The sequence below is a fragment of the Drosophila suzukii genome, chromosome 3, assembly GCF_043229965.1.
Source record: "Drosophila suzukii chromosome 3, CBGP_Dsuzu_IsoJpt1.0, whole genome shotgun sequence".
Lineage (NCBI taxonomy): Eukaryota > Metazoa > Arthropoda > Insecta > Diptera > Drosophilidae > Drosophila > Drosophila suzukii.
In genome coordinates this window covers 67,470,613-67,494,617 of record NC_092082.1, presented here as the reverse complement: position 1 = coordinate 67,494,617, position 24,005 = coordinate 67,470,613, and the positions used below count along the sequence as shown (strand labels likewise).

Genomic DNA, 24,005 nt, shown 5'->3' with positions numbered 1-24,005 from the left:
AAACCCAAGATATTACTTTTGCAAAAATGAATAAATATGATAATAGAGTTCTTAGCAATTTGAATTTATATTGGGTAATTTTTTAAAGGGAATATACATATTTATTATAAATATCCCTCATAATAAATATCACAGAAATAACTTGGACTTTAGCATTTGGGAAGATTTCCTAAATTGAAGTTTATGTTGACTTGTCTTAAAAAGTTCCTAAATAAATAAAAGCCTTTTCAGTTGATTATTTTCAGAGAAGCACCTACTTGGCTTTAATTTATTTATTTAATAAATTGAATTTTAGAGAAGACCTAAAATAAAACGAGTTGTCTGTTTTTGCTTCCTTGTTGTGCAACCTAAAGATTATTCGATTTTTCATATTTATTAGGTTACAGTTTTTGTTATCTGTTAATGCTTTTAAATAACAAACACAGTTTTAACTGACAGTTACCAAATTTGTAGATGCAAATAAAAAGTATTGTGCATTTGTTAGGAATAATACCTGAGTCATCAACAGGTAATACTAAAATATAGACTAAAGTTCTGCTATTATAATAAATGTAATTGTAAGACTGTTTGTATTTCAAATTCAACAATTTAATATACTTTTTCTCTCTGTGCACCTGCACAGCAGTCCACTTAAGGCCAGAAAACGGTATTGGCATATCCTCAGCAGTTGACCATGCTCAGAGCCCCTGGCCATTCATCGGGTGCAATAATACCTCGGAGACAACTTGCTGCGGTGGCTTCAAGTGTCCATCGCTTGGTGTGCAATTATTTATGTATGAGCCGGGCGGAGGTAATAGTTGGCCAAATTAAATACGACTATTTGCAAATCGCTGACAACTCGTGTGTGGGGGTGTCGAAATGAATGCACATATTTAATTGCGAATTAAATAACATTAATTACAGGCAGTTAACGAGCGGCCAGACAGTGTGGCTTACCGAATAGTCGGGCCAGACACAGTTAAACAGTTTTCATAATTAAGGCGGCGTTTATCGCAATGCCCCCAGTGGGCCAACCGGCCACATCGATAAGGTCGCACCGCAGCCCCACTCAACATGTGTGGGGGCACCCGTGCCCACAGCCTCTTTCCTGCATGTTCGAGTGCTGTCTTGCGGCTGCACCGCCCATTTCTGCAGGTGTCTGCCACAATCTTCAGCCGGGTGGCAGCCACCGGTAGCCAACAGCCTCCTGGTACCGAGTACCGGGTTACAGCCACAAGGACCGCCTTGGGCCATGGGGTTTATCGATTATAAGGCGCCTAATGCGCCCAAAGTGCGCAATTAATGTGCCAGTTTGCCAGCCGCACTTGAGCTTAAATTCAGCCTCATCACGGGGCAAGGATCTGTTCTCCACACCCAGAGGGGGATTTGGTGAAGGAATTTGCTTATTGCTTCTACCTGGCTGACAGCCCTGCAGGACTCATTGTTACAGGGGAAGAAATATCAGGGTAAATTATTGAAAAAATGATTATAACTTGTGAACAGCGTAATGTAGTATATACCAAACCTTCCTAGATTAGTAAGGGGGAATAAGTCCCTTTTAGTAATGTTACCAGACTCTGAAAATATAAAGTGGTTGAGATAGAGTCGTACTCCAGAGCAGAACGAGTGCGGAACACTTTTAGTTATACTTTCTATATGTTACCATATATCCAACACAACTATCCTGAATAAAACCTACACCACTTAAAGCTACCCTTCTCAAACTTGAATTATTCAATAATACTAAAGAGGTTAATATTAAAGAATTCCTTATAGCTTTGGTAAAACCTCCGAAAAATATTCCAATCATTACCATGGATACGGAAATATTATCACTCATTAAAGAGGTTCAAATTGGATATTAAATACATTAAAATAATGAATAATCTTATTAATATTATAAACACAAAACTATTCCAGTCTATTGAAAGACCTATGTAATTTTTCTCAAGCAAAGCAACCACTTCAAAAACGATTAAGTCACTTATTAAACAACTCCCATTTACAATTGAACGACAAATTCATACCCTTTTTATGTCGCCCTTAAATAAAAACCTAAGCTCCCTGCTGTCTTATCTCCACTCTACTCTGCCAAGAGTTATTTGTGGCTTAGATAATCTGGTGTTAAAGCCACAGAAGAGTCTTCAATGTGGCGCTCTGAAAATCCGTTTTACGACTGTGCCGCTGACCTCGTGCACTTGCAGCACATTTGTCTGGGGCCTTGTCATGTCGCAACGAAGATGGAAAGCCACCGTCACAGTCACTTTCCACTTTCCACGGCTGGCGGAGGAAATCGCTAAACCAAAACGGGGGAAAGTCCGACAGCAGAGACGGCGCAAAAATCTCTCGCGGAAAATGCCCGGGAAATTCCTCCGGCTGTGTGGGTGGACAAGTGTGTCAGGGCTCCGATGAAGTAGTCGCATAAACATTTATGATCTGCCCCGGCTTTCAGGCGGCGACCACTTTCACTTTATTAGCACACATTTGTGCTGGCCATAAACGGGCTGCCCAGGCATGTTAACAAACATAAAGGGCACAGCTCTTCGCACTCGCTCTTAATTCGATGCCTTCATTATGCCCAGGCATTCGGCATTCTATATTCTCACAATCATATTGAATTTGCGGTCTTGGGTCGGAATTGGTGGATAAGCAGGGAGCTGGAGATGGAATTCTGGGGCTGGAGATGCCAAAGACTTCCAAGAATCGACGTATCTTCATTAAACGGCTGCATAACTGAGGGGATACAATTTTAGCAGTTTGCCGAAATGAAAAAGAATTTTGTGAAACAGCTATTCCTAGAAAAGCCTTTTATTGAAAATTTGTAAATTAATTTTATTTTATTAGGTTAGGCTGCAGAAGCATAAGATAATATTGGCAAAGCGTTTTAAAAGAGTATTTAACATTTATTTAAAGCTGCTTAAAATGAGTTCAATTCAATAGGATTATTTTTAAAAGAGTCTCTTAAATGAATTATGTAAGGAAATTTATTTTAAAAAGAGATTTAGCTCTCCACAAGTTTTTCCCGAAAGCTTTGTAAGTGTTATATAAGACTTAGGTCATGTTAACCTAAAAATAAGTTTGAAACCTAGAAAACTTAGGGGTATTATAGCTTACAACCTACTTTTAAGATGCCCCTAGGGAAATAAAAAACCACTTAAATAACTTTTAAGAGCTCTACCTTATTTGGAAACTGTTGCTCTCCTAGACCTTCAAGCACACATTATTCTCTAAGCAATTCTCCTTTGTAAGCGGTTTTCATCATCCCTGGCCAGAACGAGGTCCATGACATCTCCACGCTACTCGTTCCTGATCAACTTATCCGCAATGTCCTCATAAAAAGCCGGCTCGTAGGCCTTCCCAAGTGGAATGCAGGACAGTTGGAAAGGCGGCCAAATTGAATAAACACATAACGAGCCCGGTGCACAAGGAACGAAGCGGTAATAAAACTTTTAGCCAAAGAGCAAACAGAGACCAGGAGCAGAGAGTCGACCCGTTGACCTCAGTTCGTTATTCAGTCGCCCCATAGTCGCATATGTGGATGTGGATGTGGATGGGATATTATAGGGATGGAATGGGGATGGTATGGGGATAAGCATGTGGGTTGGCTGCTGCTCCTGTTCCTGAGTGGATATGTTGTACTGCTGCTTGTCCTATTTTGCTGGGTGAGCAATAAACATTTTGCCATTTTTTGTTTTCTCATTTTTTTTGGCAAACAACAAGGTAAATTGCGCTCGTAAGTATGCTACAGTTTTTCCGCTCCCGCTCCCCGAAAAAGAAAACTCGTGTGCGTGGCTTTTCCATTGTGAGTCGTGCGTTTCCGTTGTTTTTGAAACTGTTTCGGTTTCGGTTCCGCCAAATGAATTTGGAAGTGCTGACATCGCAGAGGCAGCCCAATTGCGGCGGTGACTTTTCAATATAACAGCTCTTTTATTCCACAGCTCCATTCCTGATTGCTCCCCCAAGCAAAATTCATTTCTCGCAGCCTCCGGTTCAACTAAATTGCATTGGGATGATTGGAGCTCACCTGAAGCCGCCGGTTATGGGTTGGCTTTTATGGCCATTTGTCGACCTCGCTGGCTCCTTCGACTGGTTGGCACATAAAAATTACGCTGATTATGCAAGTGGCTCCATAGCCATGACTTTTATGGATTTCCAATGAGCCTCTAATCAGTGCCTTTGCCTTGCTTTCCACCTCACTGCCCTCGACGTCACTGCCAATTGATGTCAACTAGCGAACAAACGGGTCGAACTTTGAGCCTTGATTGCTTTTCCAGCCGTCGCATCGTCTGATGTTTTCCTTCTTTGAGATTCGGCTGCCAATTAGTGAGGTAAGCCGGTCTAAATCGACGGCAAAAGGCCACAGGATCCGGCTTGCCATCGCATCTGCACTGGCTGCTGGCCCCTGGCACTTCCGTTGGCACACATCCAAAAATATTTCCACCCCATGAGCCGCCATTTCAACAACATCACCAGCAGAATGAGCCAGAGGGCTCTTCGGCAGAGAGTTGCATTTCCATTTTCATTCAAATTTCCAAGCGCTTTAATTTGGTGCATTTGTTGCCAGCTTTTATGGAGTTTTCATTTCATTATTGCACAGCAGGAAAAATCAAAGAGTTCGTAATCCAACTGTGACTTACCCTGTGTGATGCAAGCTTAATTGGTTTTTTCTTTCTTACAAAAAAGTTATCAATTTGGAATGTTCGTATGCAAATGTAATTAAAATGTTAAATTATTATTTGTGGTGTGCATTTAAAAGGTATACTTCCAGGACTTTTTGTCTGATTTTTAAACTTATTGTGAACAAAAGTGATGGAGGTGATGGTAAAAATCACAGGAGGCTTGTAAAATTAATATCCCTCAAATAATTTATATTTTCGGTAATTGGTATAAATTATAATAAAATAGTTTTAAGAACTCTGCCCTTTATATAATTATTTTAATCAATATTTTTAAAAGTACCTCCGTCAAAATAAATAAATATAAATGTATTTAATTGTAATTAAAGACAACACATGGGTAATATTTTATGATGTGTATTTCTACCATGGGCGATGCTAAGTAGCATCGAGTCTAGCATACCCATTTATACCATAAATACAGGGTATATGAAAACAAAATCACAGGCATGGGATAAGCAGAGATTCCTGAGGGGAGGAAAATTCTGTTTTGTGTGCACAAAATCACTTTTCGACCATGTTTTTCTATTTTGAAGCAAGCTTTCGGGACACATTATTACAGAAAAACAGGGCTCGGCGGAAAAGTTGGGTAACTATGAAGTAGTATACTCGAAAATGGGACCTGTTGTTTTTGCTGGGGGAGCTGTTAATAAATTTGAGCCCCTTGGTGCTCCAGTTCCCATTCAATCTTCAACGAGCAGGGCAACCGGAGCAGCTGCCTGGCTAGATTTCGAGTCGATGAAGTTTTCGTTACCCAAAGCAAACGGAAAGTTTCCATCTGAAAAGCGTTGGCCCCCTTACAACCCACTGCATTTCGTTGAAATGCTTTTAAAATTATTTGCCTGCCAACAACATTTGGGATGTGAAAGTTGGTGTGTGTGTGTAGTTTTTCTGTAATTGCATTGCCTTTTTGTGTCAGCCGGTTGGACATCCTGCCAGGCCATTGTGTTTCGTGTTTCGAGTAGGGACCAAACTAATTTTGCGGCATGTCCGCTTAAGTAATTGTTTAAGCTTTTAATTCACCAAACGCCACAAAGTCCATACACATAGGTTCATATATAAACGCACATGCAACAAGATTTTGGGGCCATTTGCGTGCTTAATTTAATATCCATCAAAGTTCATCTCCGACCCGTCGCCCATCACTCCACTTGGTCCATCCACTGGTCTAAATGGTCTACATTTTATGCAGCAGCTTTTGCGGTCCGCTCGACAAACTCGAAAGCCATAATGGTATTTATGCGCAAAAATTAAAATTTTCCCAAGCATAGAAAACGGATTTTCCTAATTGCTCGTGCGCTTTTGTTCTCCTCCATGTTTGTGCGTGTGGTTTCCAGCAAATCCGCTTTCATTTAACTACATCTGCTTTAGATATGTGTATACTCTAGAGACCCTAAACCGAAGAGGAATTGAACAAAACTCTCTCGGGGGAATATACAGACACATGAGGGATAGGCAGATGGCCCACATATATCGCAGTCAGAGTAGGTAAGCTGCTTAAAATTCAAAGTTTCCGATGATTTGGATCACTCAACCGAACTGGGGACAGGCACAGGCCATTAGCAGAGGATTTGATTGGACCAGGTCTTTGGAGTAAGAGGCGCCCAAACACTCTCAAGAACCTGGGCCATAATGGCAGCGAATCGGTCGGCAACTCAACTGCCATTTGCATCTAATTGTCATGCACTTTGGGGCCAGAAAGACCCAGGTCCATCCACCTTACAACCCACACAGTTCGGCACTGGTCCGAGTCTTTCATAAATATTTATTCCCATTTCAATGCATAATTGCGAAACTCGTTTTCGCATCGCCAGCGAGCAGAGAGTAAAGTAAACTCGCCATTCTGCCAATGTTTTCCTGCCCTTTGCGGTCCAGATCCACGGTGTTCGGGGCTTTTCATTCTTGGATGTGGCCATTTAAGCAGTGTAACTGGGAATCTTGAGCTAGTTGAAGGTTTAATTTAAAACATGTTAATTTGTTACATCAGCCCCATAATGAGTTATTAGCTTTTCCTGTTAAAATGCAAAGTATATGTATTTTAAATTTATTAAAAAAAATATATTACATTTAATAAAAATGCCAGTTAAAAGTATTGCTATATTGATAATAACATAACATAAATCTTTAAAACCCTAAACAGTTTTCGTAGTTTTATTTTTTTAAAACATTACAATTTCAAATATATTATGTGGCTTTTAGCGAACTTGAGGTAATGCTCGATTATATTTATTTTTAAATTTAAATTTTTATTAACAAATATTCCATCTACAAATCTTTGTTCATAAAAGTTCACATTGTTACGAAAAATATTTAAAAATTCATAACATTTTCATAGCTCTTTAAATGTTATAATAACTTCCTGCCATCTTTGCCACGTACTGATCGAATTTGTCAAAAACTAAAATTTTACGCTGTGTTGAAGTTGAAAAGTTTCGAAGAAATATGCTGATGGTGAAAGTTCAACCAGCTGCTCTTCCAAAATCGCGATTTCGCAGTTTTATCTCCGGGTAAGCCATAAAAAGATGAAGGCATGGATGAAAGGATTTTAGTCACGGATTTGCCCCGGCGACCAGTTTATTTGAATTTGTCAACACGGCAACAAGGCCATCTGGGTGCTGGGCTATCTGGATACGAGTACTTTATGCTTGTTCGAAACCGGAGAGCTGAACAGCTGAAAAGCAGAAAGCCAAGTGAAAAGCGACTAGCACACGACCCAATGAACGCAATGAAAATGCCGGCGCACACAAATTTTTTAATAATCAAAACGCAGAGCGGCGAAAATCGCTTTCCACGCGTGGAATGTGAAAAGCCAGCGTGGAAATTCGTGTGAGTTTGTGTGTGGCCTTCGCCGACTGTCTCGTGGATTTAACGGAATACGCGCCATAAATTATAATATAAGGCATATAAATTCATTGCTTCTGATTATTTCGGGCCAACATCCAGAGACGCATTTTGACGGCATTTTTTTTATTTCTCTGTTTCGGCATTTTATTGCCTGGATTATGGGCGGCTCAAAAGTTGGTTTAGTTTTTTGGGTCCTACGTCGAATTCCGTCGGTAATGGCCGTAGTCGCAATCGCAATTTTGGGGCCCAGTCATAAAGTTGTAGTATTGACAAAAAATACTTTGCATACTTCCAGGCGACCCCAGTTGGTGGAGGGTCCTCCATCTTCATCTGCATCCATATCCCTGCTCATCTGCCGCATTCCTCGCATTCGTGGGGGCCCCTGAGCACCGACTGAATTATTTGATAACCTTATTTTCCCGCCCCGACTTGGCCCATAATTTGATGCCATCCGTTCGAGGAGCGGCCCCAGGAATGCCAAGCAGCTCGAGGATGTTTCATATTCGGTTTGGTTGGGGCTTAATTTCCCATGTAAGTCGAGGCCAGGTCTCCTCTGCTCACTGTCTGTGGGCCAAATTCACTAGGATGGTGGGTGGTTAGTAGTCTGCAGGCGCTTGTCATATGCATTTTCACTTTCCGACTGCCTGGCATTTAGCTCAACTAGCAAAACTTTGCAATTCGCATGTGCGAAGCTCGAGGAGGGAATGCGAAATTGGAGCAGGCAGCACTAGCCTCGAGCATCGGAGAAATCGAATCGAATCGAATCGAAATTGTTTCAATTTTCGTTAAATGGCGTTGAACTCGAGCGGTCCATGAGTCATTTATAAACCCGGGTTGCCAGGCACGATTTGTGGTTGTTAGATGCTGGAACTTAAACGGAAACGGAAGTCTCGTCCCCATGAATATGCATGAGCCCGGGGATCCTCCTGCTTTTTCGAAAATGCCATGGCTGTCTCCTGCAGCTGCAGGTGCCATTAGGCACAGCTGGGAAAATACTTCAGTTTTCCGGACCAAGCGAGAGAGCTTTTCCCTGCCAATAAAACACGGCAAGTTTAAGCTGTTTTCGGTCGTCTCCTCCTCGGTGTTTGCCATCCGACCATCCCCCAAAGGGGTCTATTAATTTGCAGTACATAGTGGGTGGTTTTTTCTGCGGCTTTCGGCTGCAGCGGAAGCGAACATCATCAATTTGCTGATATCTGCAAGTAAACACACCCGCTTAAGGACTTGGTCCTCCACTTTCGATGGCCCACCTGATGGACCGACAAATGGCCTGGTCAGATTAATGACCAGATTTATGGAGGAGTAAGCTCTTGCGGATCCGGAACTTTATTTTTGGTCAGGTTAGCTCATTAACAATGATTATAGCTTGGGAAGTGCGGCTTAAATAAGTGTATCTTAATGGTTAATCCAGGAAGCTTTAACCACTAAAACTTATGTATTGAAATACATATATTGGTAGTATATTATAAAAATATGTGAAAAAGAAAATCCATCAGGTTTTGTCTAACTTATTTGACTTCGAAAATGGTATAGTTATAGATACTTATACAAGATACAAGATACTAATACACAAAACAATGTTTATTTTTGTAATACCCTTTATAAACTGGCACTCATAATCAAATGATGCGAAATAAGCCCAAGGGCATGGCAAATAAAGACTGATGGCTTTGGACCAGGCTGATGGACGGATTTAGGCCAACTGCCTGCAGCAGTATCTGGTTGAGTGACAAGCGTGAGGCATCAGTTTCGGGAGCCGTGAATCAAGTGACTGGGCGGCCAAGGATAAGTCGAGGAGAGGACTCAAAGCCACTTAGGCGAACTGTCAATGCTAGACAAGCGCTCATTAAGCCCTGACCCCTGGCATCGAAATGATAAGGAGTCAGACACATTGAGACGTCATCCTAGAAGAACCGAGGAATATGGGAAGTCGCCGGATTGGGGTGGCAAAAGAGTATATCCGTGAGCTCGTCAATCCGCAGAACTTCTGACAGTTTGCTGTCAGAGACAGCACAGGCTGGGAAATGACAAACGGAAGCGAGGCAAGCGGCACTCTTCCTGGAGGAAGAATGGTTCCTGCTCATGGCATTGTGCAGATGCTGCCAAGGATGGGATTTCGAGAAGCCGGAGAATTTGCGACGCCTCTTGACTCCAACTGCTACTGATTCCCTGCTCTAATCAATTAGCAATCATCGGGGCAAAATGACGGGCATCTCTTCGGAGAACAATGCGACATTGTTGTGTGCCAACACTTCCCCTTTGGATGTTTCTCTAAACAATTTAATGCCAGTAAGACAATAATGCTTATTAAGCAATTTTCATTAATCGCTGCGCCACTCGACGTTCGACGCCACAATCTCAAGAGACAATAAAACCCAGCCAGGGGGGGGGGGGGGGGGTTTAGGATAGCGAATCTTCAATATTATACACGCAGAGAAAAAACTTCTTAGGTGTGAAGAATTTTTATAAAATTAAAAGGTGATATGAGGTCATTTATTAAATGCCTTCTTACATATTTTTAACATTTTATAATTAGTTAAAAGTAATTTTTTTTTAATTACATAAGTATACTTTACCAATCTTATGTATTTAAAGTTCTTTTAAAGTGCTTTTCAAATGTGATTCAACAAAACCAATAAAATGATAAGACTGTACGGCATTTATAAAATGCCTCCCTATACATTCCCATATTTTAAAAATGTACCATGTTCTTACTTGCTATCACCTTTGGAGTATACTTAAAATTGATTAACATTAATTTAAATGATAAATCGGATAGACAAGCTACCAGCATTTTTTAAAATTCAGTGAGTATAAGCACATTACCCTGACGCTTCCATTATGTTTTCCTTAGTGCAATCTGCTCCCCAATTTTCCCAATTTCCATCGAGCTGGCAGAATAGAGCACGTTAGAGTTGAAGTGCCTGGTCGTGAAATATCAAGGCAATCGATCTATATATCCCCCAGCAGAACTCTTCGACTTGCCCCTTTTGTGAGCTATATGTAGGGCATATTGTATCGAAGCTGCAGCTTAAGTGTGTGCGAAGGGAAAATTGGGAGGGGCGGAAAGTGGGAGGGATTCTATTTGTGTTTGCTTTGGTTTGGGTGTTGACTTTGGCATTTGTTTTGTGTGGCTTATCCTTCAGATTCGCACAGGGCCCCCAGACCATCTGCCCATTCCCAATCCCATTCCTACCAAGCCCATTCTCTCCTTTCAAGCCACCACAATGGGGCATCAATCGGCGCGCATTTTTTGCCGTCTATTTAGCCAAGTTTCGTTTTTCATTGTGTGGACTTTGTGGATGTAGCTACAATGGCTTTTAAATGGCCGCTCGTGTTTCGCTCAACGCCTGGGGCCCAAAGACCCAGACCCAGAGGCAGAACCAGATCTCGACTACTCCTATTTCATGGCTGCCTACTTTACGGCCAATAAAATCGCAACGCCTTGGGCGTCCCTCGTTCTGCTTATATAGTACATACATATCTCCTCAGGATCCGAAAGCCTCCCCTCTCTAAATCGCTTACAGTTGGCAGCCTGGCATATTTATCTATGGAACTCGAAATTGAAAAGCATTTCACCCCCTGTGCGTCCCCGTTTCTGGGGCAGATTTGCAGCGGAGAAGGCGAAAATTAAATATGTAAAAGTATAGCCAATGCATATAATATGAAATAGGGGGGTCTTGGGGCTTTATTCATGTGATTTATTTGCCGGCTGTGGGACAAAATTGGACTGGGATTCCATTAACGGTTCAAGTGTGTCACTCCATTGATGGTTGTGCTGTTGCGCTGATTATAATGTTCATTATGATGTATCCATCAACGTAAATCGCAACGTTAATCGGTCCGCCATTTATTTGCATTAAAATATTAAAACAGAGCCCGCCGACAATCCACTCGGTCAGGCACTTCAATGTTGATTTCCCTCCGTTGTTTTTCTATGTCGAAATTTGATGGGTGATTTTGTCAGTCAAGCGCCTTGTCAACACAAATGGATTCACCGAATAAAAATTAACATAAAAGGGGCCAAACCCAGATGCGATATAAAAAATTTTAATGAAATTAAAATTGTGTTCGCCGAGCCAATGAAAAAACAGAAAAATCATCGGCGCTTCTCTGTATCTGCGTATATGTATGAGTGAGTCCAGTGAAGTGACGCAGGCAATTAAATAAAATGGATTTTATTTTCAAATATCAATTCCCACTACGCTTTCAATAAACGAAAATACTATGGAATTGTGCGCGGAATTAATTGAAGCATTTTTGGAGGGGCTTGAATTTAAAAACATTGAATGTGGCAGAAACCAAATTCATAAAGTTTAAATTTTGGGGCACTTTTTTATTAAAATGATGGTGGTGATGGTCAAGTAGCCAATATCATTCATATTGTTTTTCCACATGCTTTACATATATTTTATTTATTTTTATAAACTTTTATTTGATTTTGGCATAATCAAAAAAATGAAACTAGAGGGATAAATGTCAATAACATTTTTACAGATTTAGATGCTTTTTAAAGCACATTTAAATGTTATACAATTTATTTTATATTTGAGTTAGTTATATTTCCTTTCTACAAATTGTATGCAGTTTAAATGCAAAGCAATTAAAATGCAAAAAATGTTATTTTGTGTTTAATAGGAAAGACTTTCGTAAGGGGCAAGCCACAAATTCTTTGTAAATACAAAGACACAGACCACAAAACTTGTGGTAGACCAAAAACTCATTAAATTCAGCTAAATTAAATCAAGTCATTTTTAATTTGTGAAGCAAAAGAAAATATGGAGTCTCCACTGCTCTTCAAACCGAAAACGAAAACCATTCGGTGCAGCTCAGGTGTGCTGATGATTGGGGCAGGTGAGGCAGATGGGCAGGGGCAGCTGTGGGGGCGTGGCACTTTGCCAAGAGCAAATAAAAGGCGACACACTCGCCAAGGGAAAGACGGAGAAAAGGGAATTCGGTGAGTGCGTGTAAAACGAAAACTTTTGTTTATTAAATAAAAATAAATGCAAGTTAATTAATTAAAACTTTAAACAAGATAGAGCATGCGCGAAACTTTTCCCCTGTGTGGAGTAAGTTGAGTTGAAATTCTTGTAAAGTGTGTTAAGCTTAATTAGCTGCGCTGTTTTCTTAAACCGAAATCTCGAGCAGGATCTTTATTGATATTTCCCCTACTTACACTTTATGTTGCACTTTTATTTTGCTGCGAAATTTGGCAACATTTTGGCCACACAACCCAGAAACTCAGAACAGTCGAGGCCGTCCAATGCCAAGAGCAAGAATAGCGTCAGCTATATGTAGAATGTGTATAGTTGAAGAGTACGCAGAGCTAAATTAAATTTAAAAAATGATTTTTATGACATTAACATTGGCATTCGGCTGCCGCTAATGTTCCCGCCGATGTGTCAGCCATTAACTGCACGATGGAAACATGGCAGAGATGTTCCGCAGATACAGATGCAGAGATACAGATACAGATGCGCGGGGGTTCAGATACAAGACAGCTGCGTCCGGCGCATTTGGGGGCTCCATAGCTCGTGCTTCCGTTGCCGGGACACTGTCATCGCTTGTCACTCATCCGCCAACCTTCTGCCTGGCCCAAAAGAGATTCCGTGTTTGCCGACAGACTCGCTGGGGGAATATAAGTACACATATACCTACATGTGCCCATATATACTTTCAGCCCTTTCACTACCCCACTTGGAACAGCCATTAATTAAATCAACTTTTAATCTATTTATACATAAAACTGAAGGAAATTCATTTTGCCACAAAATTAATTATACACCCACGCGCCTTCAAACCAGAGTGCTGCCGCCGGCCAGTGCAAAATTATAAATTAAAAAATTATAAAAATACAAAATCAAACACCCAAAGCACCACAGCCAACGCCTCTTTGATGAGCTGGGCATTCATAAAAAGAAATTGTATTTTATAAATAATATTTATTTTAGAGAGAGCACAATGTTTGCTTTTGTTGTTCGCCAATATTTATGTATGCTTAAATAATATTTTACATATACAACTTATTCACTTTTCCCCCACTCTCCTTCGATTTCTTGCAGTTGCTCAACTTGGAAAAGCGCCAGGGCGTGGCCGGAAAAATCAACAACCCTTTGCGCCATATGGCTTGACTCACTGCGGCAACTTCAGCATTTCGAGACACTTTCATTTTCCTAATTAACAGTCTTGCAATCGGAGAAACTCAAGCCGATGCCGTAAACCCACAATATTGAAAAATCCAAATCAACGAAAATTGTCGCAGGAAATGTGGAATAAATAAAAAAAATAAAACCCCTACGCGAGTGACCAACGTATAATTTAGAGCTCGTGGCCACCAAAATTCGAGTGGCCAATTTGTTGTACGCCATTTGGCAACAACCACAGCTGCGGCCAACAACATCAAACATTCGGCCAAGATGCGAGCGCTGAAAGCGTGTGCGAACATGAAAATAAAACATCATCATCAGGAAATAAATTCGGGAAAAAATAAATATAAATATAAATACACATCGGAATGAATAAATATATAGACTAGCATATAGCCATATTCTATATTCTAAATGAGCGCGCTATTTCCCATCGAGGGGAGTGGCGGCAAAAAACGGCATAGGACATTTTACCATTTTCCCAACACTTAGCCAAAGACACCGACCAGAGCGGAAAATACACATCGAGATATAGACGTAGATATGGCGGCTGTATGCTAAAAGGCATTCGAAGAGAGTGACATTCTTTCGCCCAGCTGTTGTCATATAAATCATTGCTTTTATACAGGGTGTGGCACTGAGTTCAGAGCAGTTAAGATTGGGGCTTAAGATAGTAATCTTTATGAAGATGACCTCATTTAGAGGCTGATTTTTCGTTATGTTTCAATTCTTTGGAAAGTAAATTTGATTCAATAATAGAATTGAAAAATGATAATCAAGTTGAAATGTTATATAAAGTATTATTAAAATTTGAAAACTTGTTTAAGGTTTATTCAAGTTAAAACTATAAAATTTGAATTCCTCAGATATTAAATTTAGCTAGCCAAGTCGAAATGTATAATAAAATATTCTTACAATTAGGAAAGTTAAAGTTAAAACTCCAAAATTGTAATAGTTTTTGAAAAAATGAGGAATATATTTCTTGAACAACAATTAATTACAATAAAAATAAAAACAGTTAATGAGCTTTGATGTTTACTATATATTACTCACTGTCAAAAGTCTTAAAACTCAAATAAGAACAGTAGTTCAACATTTTCCATATAAAAAAAAATAATATATAGTTTTTAAAAAATCCTATGACCTCTACAAGACCGTGTGCCTCATGTTTTTATTCCGCAATCTGTTGTTTATAATAATAGCAAAAAATACACCCTGTTCCGTTCGCATAAAAGTCCGCGAAACACGCACGACAACAACAACTCAACTTCTGCGTCAGTAAATAAACAAATATTGACTCAAATCGATACAAATGCCAGCGGCAACAACTAGATAATGTACAAAAGTGATTATAATCGGAGCAACAAAAAAGAATACATTTTCCATGCTCTTAATAATGTTTTTTTTCTGTTTCAATCTTTTTTTTTCGGATCCACCATTGATGGCACAGTTCCAGGAGGCAAAACATCGAACAACAATATCTGAATTAGTGGAAACAGAGCTAAATAACCAACCAACCACTTGGCCGAAACCAACTAAAAATAATTTGAAGCCCAAGATATGTTAAAAATAAAACCAAAAGAAATCAACGAATATTTTTTTCGGCGGCAACACAAGGCGGCGGCAGCCGTGGCCGTAAGGGCAAAAAAATATGAACAGAATTAAGAGGCAGCCGCTTGGAGCTAGAAGAAAAACCAATCAGCGTGGAGGAGCAAATACGATTTTTTTACACAAAAAAATAGAAGAAAAATAGAAGCCGCACAGCAGCAGCAGCAGTAAATAGCCAGAAATTGTCGTCGTCGTCTGTCGTCCAGCCGAGGTAGCCTCCATCAGCAGAGCGGCGGAAAAGCGGCGGAAAATCAACGGAAAAGCGAGGCCATCAAGAGCGTGTGGGCGGCGTTGGCTGGCAAGGACAGCCGTTGGTCTTTGACGTTGAGAGCCGAAAGCCGAAAGCTGAAAGCTGAACGCTGCAAACTGAACGCTGCAAACTGAGCACTGAAAACTGAAAACTGAGGCAGCTGTAGCGGTAGCGGCGACGTTGTCGTGGCCACACGGTCGTCCACGGGCCACTTTCGCGAATCAATTTCCGTTGCGGTGGCCGTTTCAGTTTTGGTTTCAACGTCGCCGGCGCTACGCGTGTCGTGAATTTCCAATGGCGGTCCTCCACCCAACGGGTGTATCAATTTAGAAGTGCGAAGAGATAATACACACCTCCGCCAAAACAGTGTTAACCAAAATAGAGAGAGAGTGAGCTATCAAGCCAAAGAAGTAATATTAATAGGCAAAAATTAAACAAGACACCGGGACTCGATGTTGTTGTGCCCCCAATCCGAACTTGGCCCAGAGCCACCGCGGCAAAGGCATCGCAGCAGTGCGGCCAGGATACGCAAAAGAGCGAAATGCTGCTGCGGCAGCCAGGAGGAGCAGAAGGAGCAGCAGGAGCAGGAGGAGGAGCAGTCGGGAGTTAGCCCCAGCCATAGCCCCATCCCTAGTTATAGCCAAAGTCTGACGAGCCTGGCGAGGATCACGGCGGCCGCCCTGGCCGCGGCGGCCATGCTGCACACAACGAACGCCCTGGCCACCGGCTCATCCACATCCTTATCCCCATCCTCCGCCGGAACAGCACTGCCATCCTCGCTGGGCACTGCCACGCCCACCACACACGAACTGAATGCCACCCAGCTGGGCGGCACTTTGGGTCTGAATCTCAGCGAGAGCGGCGGTGCAGGTTCGAATGGCCTCCACACCCACGCCGCCGACGAGGATTGGCTGGACAACATCGTCTGGGTGTTCAAGGCCTTCGTCATGCTGCTCATCATCATTGCGGCCATCTGCGGCAATCTGCTTGTTATTATTTCTGTGATGCGTGTTAGAAAATTAAGGTGCGTATACGTGATATTTTTTAGCTGCCTCACCTGAGCCCTTTAATAATTAGCTGTGAAAAGGCAATTAGAAGTGCTCGAGCTGCGTGTAATTCCCTCGAAATTTGCATGAAGCGTTCGGAGGACCAGCGGCATTGTCCTCCGGCGGGCTTGATTGCCAATTTGCGAGTTACGAAAAAATTACAAAGCGCACAGCTTTCTGCACTCGAAAAGATTTTGTCCTGAATATTAGACATTTTGGAGTGATTTTGGAGCGATTTTCCTCTAAATTATAAAAGTTACCTACCCCTACTCCTAAAGAACATTTATTTTCAAATATAACTAAAGACCTTATCACACTTGCTTGGTTGTTTGACTGACTAATTTGGCCAACCTAAACATGATTTAGTAAATAAATTCATAACATGCTGTTGAGCCAAAAAGAATTCTTTTTTAAAATTGCCACGACTTTTTAAAGCAAATCCATTCAGTTATTTAAAAATCAATCGAGTGTCATAGCCTAAAAAGGATTTGCCCTTATATATATTTAAATTTTGATCCAATGGCGATAATTCCTATAAACTACAAAAATTATCTACTTCTAATAAACATTTAAAAAAAAAATTAAAATATATTAAGGATCTTATGGCCATTACTTGGTTTTTAAGTTGTTAAGCTGTAAAACCTTTTTTTCTCAAAATTACCATTACTTTTTCAATTCAAGGTTGATGTCAGTTAGTCCAAAGCCAAGCAGGTTTCATATCCCTTAAATGAAAAACGTATTTTATAAATTAAAAAAAATTACATTTGCCTCCAAATTTATAAAATTCAGGTAGAATATTTTGTAGTGTACCCTAGCGATTTTCGTCAACTTTGCATAAAATTCATGCACATCCGCACCGCCCCCTCCCTTTTATCCCTTAAACGTGCTGCAGGACCTCCTTTTTGTGCTCGCTTTGCTCTGTCATTGCGCGTCCTTGCTGACTCCTTGTCCCTTATTTACCCGCCTCATAATTGAGCATCTCAGTCCTGTTTTATCCTTCGTTTCGGCATGAGACTGCAGTATTTACTTCCACCATTTAGCGGAGGAGGCGGCCGCAACAAAAGAACGAACAGAGATGCATTATTTTAATGACAAATTAACTTTCACGACATTGTTCATGAATCCAATTTGCATATTAAGAGATTCTTAATTGGACGCTGGGGTAATGATTTAATTTCCCAGAATTTGTTCTCCATCAACCTAAGGTTTGCCCTTAACAGCAGCATAATTTAAATGGAAATTTAACTAGCCATAAATACTTGTTCGCCCAATCAAAACAGGTCTTTGGTTTCAGTTCTGGAATTTATTGCTCTATTTAGGGACACCCATATCTGGATTTAATGGACTAATAAGCAAATCAATTTTCATATTCAAAATTTCGTATACATTTCCGACCAAAAACACACACACATTTGGGGCGACCTCGTTAACTAACGATGGTCGAGGTTCTGTGGGCGGTGTCCTTCGTCGAAAATCACATTATCATGGAAAAAAACTTTTCTAGTGATAAATGATGGGACGTCAGCTGGCCTGGGTTCGTTAATATTTTTAGTTATGCCTTAATAACCGGCGGGCAAATCAATTTAGCGCTTCATAAAGCCGACGCAATCAAAAGTTCTCTTCTGACTGACAAACGTTCAGTTATTTTTCCTCCATTTTTTCGCCGCTAAGCTTTGTACGCAGAATTTTTTTACCCATCAGAGGAAAAACTTTAAATGCTCTTAGCCAAAGTTGGCGAAGGGCAATGAAGCCAAAAGGCGAAACAAACAAACTTGGCTAGATGGCACAGAAAAACGAGGCAGAAAAAATGTTTAATGAAAAAAAAAAAGGGCCAAGGCATAATTAAGGTAGAACCCCGCTTAATTTCTCTTTTTGCCTTTGCTGCTAATGAGAAGCATTTTATTTTTTAAGTGACTTGCGTGTTGCTGGATTTCAAGCCAGGCCAAACTAATGATGATGCCGATGGATGATCATCAAGATAATTTGGTTGCACTGATAAGAAAGTTGGAAAAAGTAGGGGCTCGAGGCCCTAAGACCAAAGGATTATCATGATTTTTTTTTTAATTTTAATATTAGCCTTCAAAGAAAGTTGCTTTTTTGAGAAGGCCCTTTTAATTTCTTTCTTTTTCATTAAAAATACAATATTTTATAGAACAAAAAATGTAAATCTCTTCTAAAGCGCATATTAACCGAGTAGGGTGTTATTCAATGATCCTACATTTTTTTAATGGCATTATAAATTACAATGTGCTTATAATAAGTTCTGAAGATGCGCAATTAATTAAGACTATGACATAAGGTAATTAAAGCACACAAAAACCGAAATGGGTAATCTTTTTTGCGTGGTCAGCTTGCAGCGCAGAATTCTATTGTTCTGAGCGGCAAATATTACGCATACGTAGCGTGAAACAAGGCAATGGAAATAAAATGTGGAAAAGTTTACAAGCAGAAAAAAAGCACACCCAGCCAGAAAAGAAATGACAATTAAACACTGCGAGCGTGTAGCTCAAAGAGAAATGGAACAAAAACAAAATGCATGCTCAACACGAGGGTGGGCGGTGAAAGGTGGGTGGGAAAATGGGGAGAAAGGGGAGAAAGTGGCTGCCGCGGGAAAGAACAAGCACAAAAACAACACACACAGCGCGGCTACAACTTTGGCAATTAAGGCAGCTTATGGTTTTTATGACAGCATAAATTTAAAATGTTCTATGCCAAACAATAAAATTCCGCTTTCTTCCCTCCGCCCAAATTATTTGGCTGAGATGAGCCGCAGCCAAGAGCTCTCTAGATATATAGAGTGTATAAGCAGATATATCTAGACAATCTGGGGAAATATATGTGTGCTTTAATTTGCCATTACAGCGGGTGGGAAAATGGGGGGGAAACTGGGGCTCATTAACGCAGCGCCTTCGCTTGAAGGATGCTCGGCAACTGCTTCCGCCTTTCACTTTACCCCCCACTATAACGGGCTGCTTTTTCCTATTTTTCTCAAATTTAAATGGCAGGCAAATTATCTGCAGTTCAAGTCGGTGGGCGTGAGGGGAGAAAGTAGGGAGCCCCTGAGTAATGGCGAAACATTCTCAGAATGGCGTCGATTTGTTGCAATTAACGTCTCAGGCGTTGAAAGTTATTTAAGTAGTAGCCGGGAGCAAAACAGATTACCATGCCCAGACTTTCAACTTGAAACTAAGTACAATAGCCCCTAGAGACGAGATTAATGTAACTTAAAAGCTACAATGGATGGAATGATAAGGGGATTGTTACTTTTGTAATTCCTGAGAGTTAAAACACATGTTCATAAGGCGCACAGAAATCCATTTAAAAATATTTATGTCTAAGAATAACCTTTTTAAATCTGAATCCGAATTATAACCTCAAAAATCTTATCAAAATTGAATGGAATCCAGTATGCCCCTATATTAACATAATCGAGCCAAAGTTTTCCAGTGCAGTAAATGCTCACTTTTGATTGCAAACTTTTCCCATTTGGCTTGGTGAGAATGGCAAATGAAAGGCGGCCGCCTGGAGTTCAATGAGGTAGCTGCACTCATCCGATTAGAAAGTCCTTGGCCAGCAACTAGTGCAAAACTCTAATTGGCAAAAGCATTTGCCAGCACTCTGGCTGGAATTCAATTTAAATAACAAAATAGGTACAAACTGGGAGGGTTTCGACCAGGGGATTGCGGTTTGCACTGGGGTTTGAATCGCCCCCCCGCCATCCCAACATTCCCGATGTTTACCCATATATGTATATGGTACGTATATCTGATTTTCGTTTGGGTATCGGCTAACCCCCGAGGGGGAAATCGTTCGATTCTTGGCTAGCTTTTCAATTATACCCCTGCTGGCAGCAGAATGCAGCGGGGCCCAGGCTGTCAGCTCGCACAAAAGAAGTCCCCATCGACCATCACGCACCCACTCATACGTTATATCCTGATTAGCCCCCACGGGGGCTACAAAGGACCCCTCTTTCCCATATGTTATTGTCCTCTGATTGCTAACATCTCGTTTTCTCCCTCCTTCTCTTTGCAGAGTTATAACGAATTACTTTGTAGTTTCCTTAGCCATGGCTGATATAATGGTCGCTATTATGGCCATGACATTTAACTTTAGTGTGCAAGTAACTGGGAGGTAAGTACAACAACAAACAGCTAAAAATACAAAAAAAAATGCAAAAAAAACACAGAAAAAAACCCCACCCACAAAGCCTAAGCAGAGCAACAAAAGCGGGCAAAACTGTTGCGAAATTACAGCTGCAACCAAAGGCTGGGCCCAAACAAAATGCCAGCCCATCCAAGGTGGTCGGGTGGTTTTGGGGGCGGCGAGGGCCTCGACGTGGGCGTGGCAGTTGCAGAACAAACAACCAAAAACAAAAATCCCTGAAAAATGAAAGCAACGTTTATTTATGCTCCTGTGAATGTCCCTGTCTGTGTGCGTACCCACACATATACATATACACCCACTTTCTCTCACGGATTCGGTTGGTTGTGCGAGGGAAATGCAAATGCAAAAAGTCATCTTTTTGTGCTCATGTGCGTGCATTTGTGTTCAAGAATTAAAATGTGAAAAATAGAACAAACAGAAATGCATTCGTTCGAGAACACGATTGCCGGATACCCAGTTCACTTTTCGGAATTTTAACTACTTGCTGGAATTTAAGCCGGGGAAAAGTTGGAATTTCTTAAGCACTTTTGAACTTGAAAGACTTCTTATTTAAGTATTTCACAATAATTTAAAAATATTAGAATTTTGACTTGGGCTTATAAGCCGCTTATTTTCACTTTTACTAACAGATTTTACAGAAATTGTGTTAGTATTTGATTAAAATCGAAAGAATATCCTATTGGTAGTAAAATTTAATTAAAAAAGAATTTTTTTGACACAAAAACTATAGAATTTTTGTAAGTTCTTAAGTTTTAAATTTTGATAAAGATTTTTTTTTTTTTACAATTTTTAATGTTTTAGTTTGGAAGAAAGTTACATTATTTTTGAAAGCTTTTAAGGTCTATCTAACTAATTTTGGAAAAGTATGTTTTATAATCTTATTTAAAGCAACTATTTAGGAAACCTATAAAATTTTAATTTTGATTAAGGTTTTAGGATTTGTAAGACCCGAAACACCCCTAAGTAACTCAAACAAGTGAGAAGTATCAACTGAGAGGGAAACGAGAACTTTGAAAAGCTATTCCAAAGGACAAAACCGTCAGAGTGTGACATGGTCACATCCTTCACGCCGAACGTCCGGCGGTCCGACTCCTTCTATATGGGTTTCTATATGGGTAATGCGATATGTGGCTATGGGTATATATGTGGCATGCCAAGTACAGCCGACTGAGCCCAGTTAATTATGCATGGAGGCTGGCTTAAAGGCCGCGCTTTAAGCCCAACTTCGGCGGCAAGGGACCAATGTAAATGTTTGCAATGTCACTGCCGGCGACAACGAGATGATGATTGTGATGATGACGATGGTGGTGACGATGAAGTGGGGGATCTGCCGCCCATTCAAGTCACATTATGTGCACTTACTGCCAGGCCAAAAAACTTCAGTGGCGCGAGTTGCATATAAATTGGCATCGAGCAGCGTGCCTTTCTGGCAACAGGAACCTCTTACCACCGTTCATTAGCCATTTCACCTTCACAGTTGCTGGTTGCATAATTGCAGCTGCAAGTGCCGTCGCCATTTTGGGGCTTAAGCGTCAAAACCAATGGCGCCATCATCCCCATGCCCATTCCCATTCCCCCCGAAGGAAACCCAAGTGCAAAACCCCAAAAACGCCAACGAGCAGGGTGACGGGCAAAAACAGCCTCGTTGGATAGTCGAAAAGTTTCTGAAACTGATGCCAAGCGGGGCGCCCCGATAATAAATTCCACTGCCTCCTGGCCAAAAAGTCTGGGGAGCCGCCTCCACCAAAGCGGCCAAAACGGAGTGGCAACCAAGGGCGACGGCGACAGGGAAAAGCGGCGCAAGTTTTAATGAGTTTTTCATGCAGCCCAGTCGCCGCTTTTCCTGGCCCTCTTCTTTGCCAGCCTTATGGCCTATTTTCTGGTCTCACAGTGCATTTAAGCTTTTAATTTGGCCCTCCACGGAGGCAGTTCAGGGGCAATGTCACCTGGCAACCGAAACTAAGATGAAATCGATAAACACATAAATCAGACGGGCTGATAACGAAGTGGGGAAAAATAGACTGAGGGGGCATTTACTGACTTGCCTAGGCAGCTTGAGTTTTTTACTGGCCTACTTTCCGGAATTGGCAGTTAAATGCCGTTTAAAATTAGACCCAAATTCATGTTTTTCACTTTTTTATGGCCTGTGTCTTTTAGTTTCAAATGGTAATAAACATTAAATCAAGCCGAATTTTTATTTGGGTGCTTTTTTATAGTTTTTAAAGACAGTAAACATTTTTTCCAGGCTAGGCTTTTTATTTTTACATTTTTTAGAATAAGCTAATTGTCAAATAATTGTTGGTTCTGACAGCCAATTTTGCTGCTCTTTTTTTATGGGCTACTGAAATTCTCCGAATTTATACTTGTTTTTATCACTAAAAGGGGTTTTACTGAAAGGGATTTCAACGTGAAAAACTAAATTCACAGAAAGAAAAAAACTGGAATTCGGTTTATGGCGATGACTTCATGAAAGTACACACTTTGCAAAGCAGTTAAAAGACCAGGCAAAAACAGAAATGAATCATCAGAAATGGGAACTGCAGATTCATGCATTCGATAATCAGATACAATGAAAACACAAAAGCTGAGGCCTAAAGTTTATTGCCTCGTTATTGGGTAATCATCGCGATATTGATGTTTCCATTCATTAAACTCTTTCAGCTGGAAGTTCAGCCCCTTCCTGTGCGATTTGTGGAACAGCCTCGATGTGTACTTCTCAACAGCGAGTATTTTGCATTTATGCTGCATATCCGTGGATAGGTAAGACCCCCTCTTTGGAAGCATATGTAGCACCAATAACCTGGTATTTTTGCCTCTTCCACCAGATACTATGCGATTGTTAAGCCGCTGAAGTATCCGATTAGCATGACGAAACGCGTGGTCGGCATTATGCTGCTGAACACGTGGATATCGCCGGCACTGCTCTCGTTCTTGCCCATCTTCATCGGCTGGTACACCACCCCGGCGCACAAGCTCTTCGTCCTGGAGCACCCGGATCAGTGCTCCTTCGTGGTGAACAAGTACTACGCCGTCATCTCGAGCTCCATTTCGTTCTGGATCCCCTGCACCATCATGATATTCACCTACCTGGCCATCTTCCGCGAGGCCAACCGCCAGGAGAAGCAGCTGATGATGCGCCACGGCAACGCGATGCTGATGCACCGCCCCTCCATGCAGCCCTCGGGTGAGTTTTATTGATTTATAACTGAGGTGTTGAATTTGGCAAGGTAGAAAATAAGATTGGTATCAAAAGGAATGGGAGTGACTTGAAATGGCTTTTCTTGAGGGGGCT

The 24,005-nt window shown here is 41.0% G+C and overlaps 1 protein-coding gene across 1 annotated transcript in view; it reads left to right on the top strand.

Moving 5' to 3' along the window:
- The window catches only part of Octbeta2R (Octopamine beta2 receptor), a 47,456-nt gene that overhangs the window by 20,686 nt on the left and 2,765 nt on the right, over nt 1-24,005 (top strand). Inside the window, exons 2-5 of the mRNA XM_065865831.2 lie at nt 15,096-16,527; nt 20,582-20,680; nt 23,375-23,473; nt 23,539-23,897. Of these exons, the coding sequence (XP_065721903.2) occupies nt 15,956-16,527; nt 20,582-20,680; nt 23,375-23,473; nt 23,539-23,897 (1,129 nt within the window). The 5' untranslated portion in view covers nt 15,096-15,955. The remainder of the gene's footprint in view (nt 1-15,095; nt 16,528-20,581; nt 20,681-23,374; nt 23,474-23,538; nt 23,898-24,005) is intronic.